Here is a 2849-nt window from a genome sequence, read left to right on the forward strand (position 1 = left end):
TGATAATTAGCTAATAGATTTAAATCATTAGAAAATAATTATATACTTTATGAACAAGACAGAGATATATATAAATATGTATATACCTTGCAAAACATGTCTGAAGTTGTGGAGGCACAAAACTGCAGGTTTTGATTTTTCTATTTATTATAATCGACATTTTTCTTTTGATATATTTATCATTCCGTAATAGGTTATTTGTGAAATAAGTAACAAATGTCTGAAGAGATCTTCCTCTAGATCGATGTATGATATAGGATAAACTATAATGTCCACACACATCACTGTTTAAACCTTGAAGTTGTACAGTGTTATATGAAAAACTTATAGTATTGTTTTGAAGAAAATTTCGTACAGAGGCTATCTGTGGTGGTAATCCGAAACTATCAAAATATTTGCCATTTCTTGATATATCAATGTATATAGCAACCCAATGGGTCCCTGGTTTGTTACTGGGATCTGTATTCAAAATTATCGCAGCAGGTGTAGATACTGTTAGTGGAAGCATATCAGAGGGATATACCCCTGTATGTTTATGATCGTGAAGATGTCGAAGTGGTAGAAGTAGTTGAAGTGTGTTCATATTTCCACTGTGCAAGGTTGTAAGCATTTGACAAAGAACAGAAGAAGGTTGACCTTAAATGTGCCGAATGAAAACAACGAGGGGTGTTATCCTTCGAAAATAATTTTAATGAAGGACAACCGTACAAAGTCAGATCTTGAACTGTTCTACCAAGTAGAAGTGATAGAAAATTAGATTTTTCAGTTCCTTTACAAAATACTGAATCATAAGGTGCAAGTGTGTATTTTAGAAGATACTTGAGATAATAAAAAGGAATAACTCCATCACACCATGATAGACCGTGAAAATTTCTCTGTAACCAATGAACGGATTTCAAATTTTCAGCAGAGAGATGATCTACAGGGAATGGGGGCTTCAATAACCAATGATAAGAGTGGCTACCATTACCACTATATATTGCTACTTCTTTTGGTATAAATGTTTTATTTATATTAAAGCCTTGAATATCGACTACTGCGAACAACATTTTGAAATAAAATAAAATAAACTATGGTATACACTTACCTTATATCTGTTCAACTTGCGTAATCCAGGATGATATTTCGATCTTTATCTACTTCAAAAAGATTTTGGAACTCTCCGTAGACAACACCGTTGACTGTCTCTGCTAAAGCTGTGTTGAAGTGGACCTCCAAGCGAACTGTTCCATGTCGTAGAAGGTTCCAGTGTGTTGATGTATGAGCAGATAGGTCGGGAGTGAGGTCAAAGGCAAAAAGTGTGTATCCTTGACCGTAGTCCTCTCTAGAGATTCCATTCCCATCATTTAAATATTGAATTCCAGTATTTTCAAATAATGTCTGATACGACCTGACAAATAGGTTATTCCGAAAATCCGGTTGAAGGGGATTCGATGGAATTTGTTTCCCGTCTACATACAGGCAGAGAAAATTTATATTGAAATGATGAAAGTTATAAGGATTTTTAGTGTAATCCCCGTTGAATGCTGCATTAGTAACAAATCCTATAATGATACGTTTTGGAATTTGGCCCAGGAATAAGTTGTCGATAGTTTTATTTAGAATACCTCTAGGAAAGGTAATGATCTTCATATGAACTCGATTTATAGGATACTTTGCAGTTGTCTTCTGTAGCACACGGGAATGAGCTATCTTGATGGTTGGGTGAATGGATACCTTTCTAACAAATAATGTGGCATCTTCAATGTGAATCTTGAAGTTGTTGCTGTCTGCCATAAGTGCAAAACCATCTTTAGCACGAATTAACTTCACACGCATTTCGATATTGTTAAGAACTAGACGTTCGAGGTTGAAGATGTCACAGTGTAGATGGCCTATGAGATCGATAGCCTTATTGCTTGTGATAAAACTTCTTCTTTTCTGAAGTCCTCTGTTTTCTTCACCATTTAAGGAATCCATATATCCTGGAGTATCTTTGTACCATAAATATGAGGTTAGATGGGATTCTTTTGCTGCAGGACCGTAGTTTAGTAGATTTTCGATGTATGCTCTGTATGGATACGTATGAGAAGGTGACGTAACAAGTTTCTGATTTAGAAATACATCTACTTGGTTGAATAGAGAATGTAGAAAATTATTAGTAGGAGCAACTTTATCTGAGATATTTATAGGAGTATTATCCAGAGTGAATATTTTAACTTTTAAATGGAGGTATGTGTGTGGAAGGTCCAAATAATCTTCTCCATGTCCAGGTACTGTAAATTCAACAGGAGCATCATCTGATAACGAAGCTAATGGTTTGTACGAAATCCACTGACCTGATTGGATACTTGTTTGCGTTGGAGGTATTGAGAATATCTCCAATTCTGAATTTGAACACTGACACGAGAGGTTGCTTATAAACGACATATCTGAGACAACCTCACCCTTCAACAATCAGATTCTAACTGGGTAATAAAACAGTGTTGGGCCACATTATGGGTGTAATATCCACGAAATCTGTTATCCGAATATATCCATATCAACTTTTCTCTTCTGGGGTATTTTTTTCTTGTTTTTTGTTGCTTTTCTCTTCTGCTGTGTATTTTTATTTTTTTTAAGGGTTCTTTGTCTGTTTTTTGATTTGCTACTCGATGTTTTTCTCCTTTTGTTACCAGACCCGACCATAGTCTCTATTTTACTTTCAGCTTTTCGTTTTAATCGGTCTCCTGCTTGTGAAAGTCTGGTTTTCAATGATTGTTTAATAGGTTGATTCTGTGTAATATCACCTAATACATTGATTCCTGTAGTCAGCATCTCTTTTCCAACAGCTTTTGCTCCTTTAGTTATAAGTGGGAGAACTGATCTAA

The 2849-nt window shown here is 35.2% G+C and overlaps 1 protein-coding gene across 1 annotated transcript; it reads right to left on the minus strand.

Annotated features, from left to right (window-relative positions):
• Positions 1-1098: 1098 nt before the first annotated feature.
• On the minus strand, positions 1099-2409 carry LOC146000167 (uncharacterized protein F54H12.2-like). The gene has a single exon (XM_083137508.1). It carries the CDS (start codon positions 2407-2409, stop codon positions 1099-1101), a length of 1311 nt encoding a protein of 436 aa, XP_082993634.1.
• Between the last annotated feature and the right edge of the window lie 440 nt (positions 2410-2849).

The sequence above is a fragment of the Lepisma saccharinum genome, chromosome 16 (genome assembly GCF_977018435.1).
Source record: "Lepisma saccharinum chromosome 16, izLepSacc3.1, whole genome shotgun sequence".
Classification (NCBI taxonomy): Eukaryota; Metazoa; Arthropoda; class Insecta; order Zygentoma; family Lepismatidae; genus Lepisma; species Lepisma saccharinum.

What these genes read in the sequence shown, in the direction of transcription:
- LOC146000167 (XM_083137508.1), bottom strand. Translation starts at nt 2,409, where the DNA reads ATGTCGTTTATAAGCAACCTCTCGTGTCAGTGTTCAAATTCAGAATTG.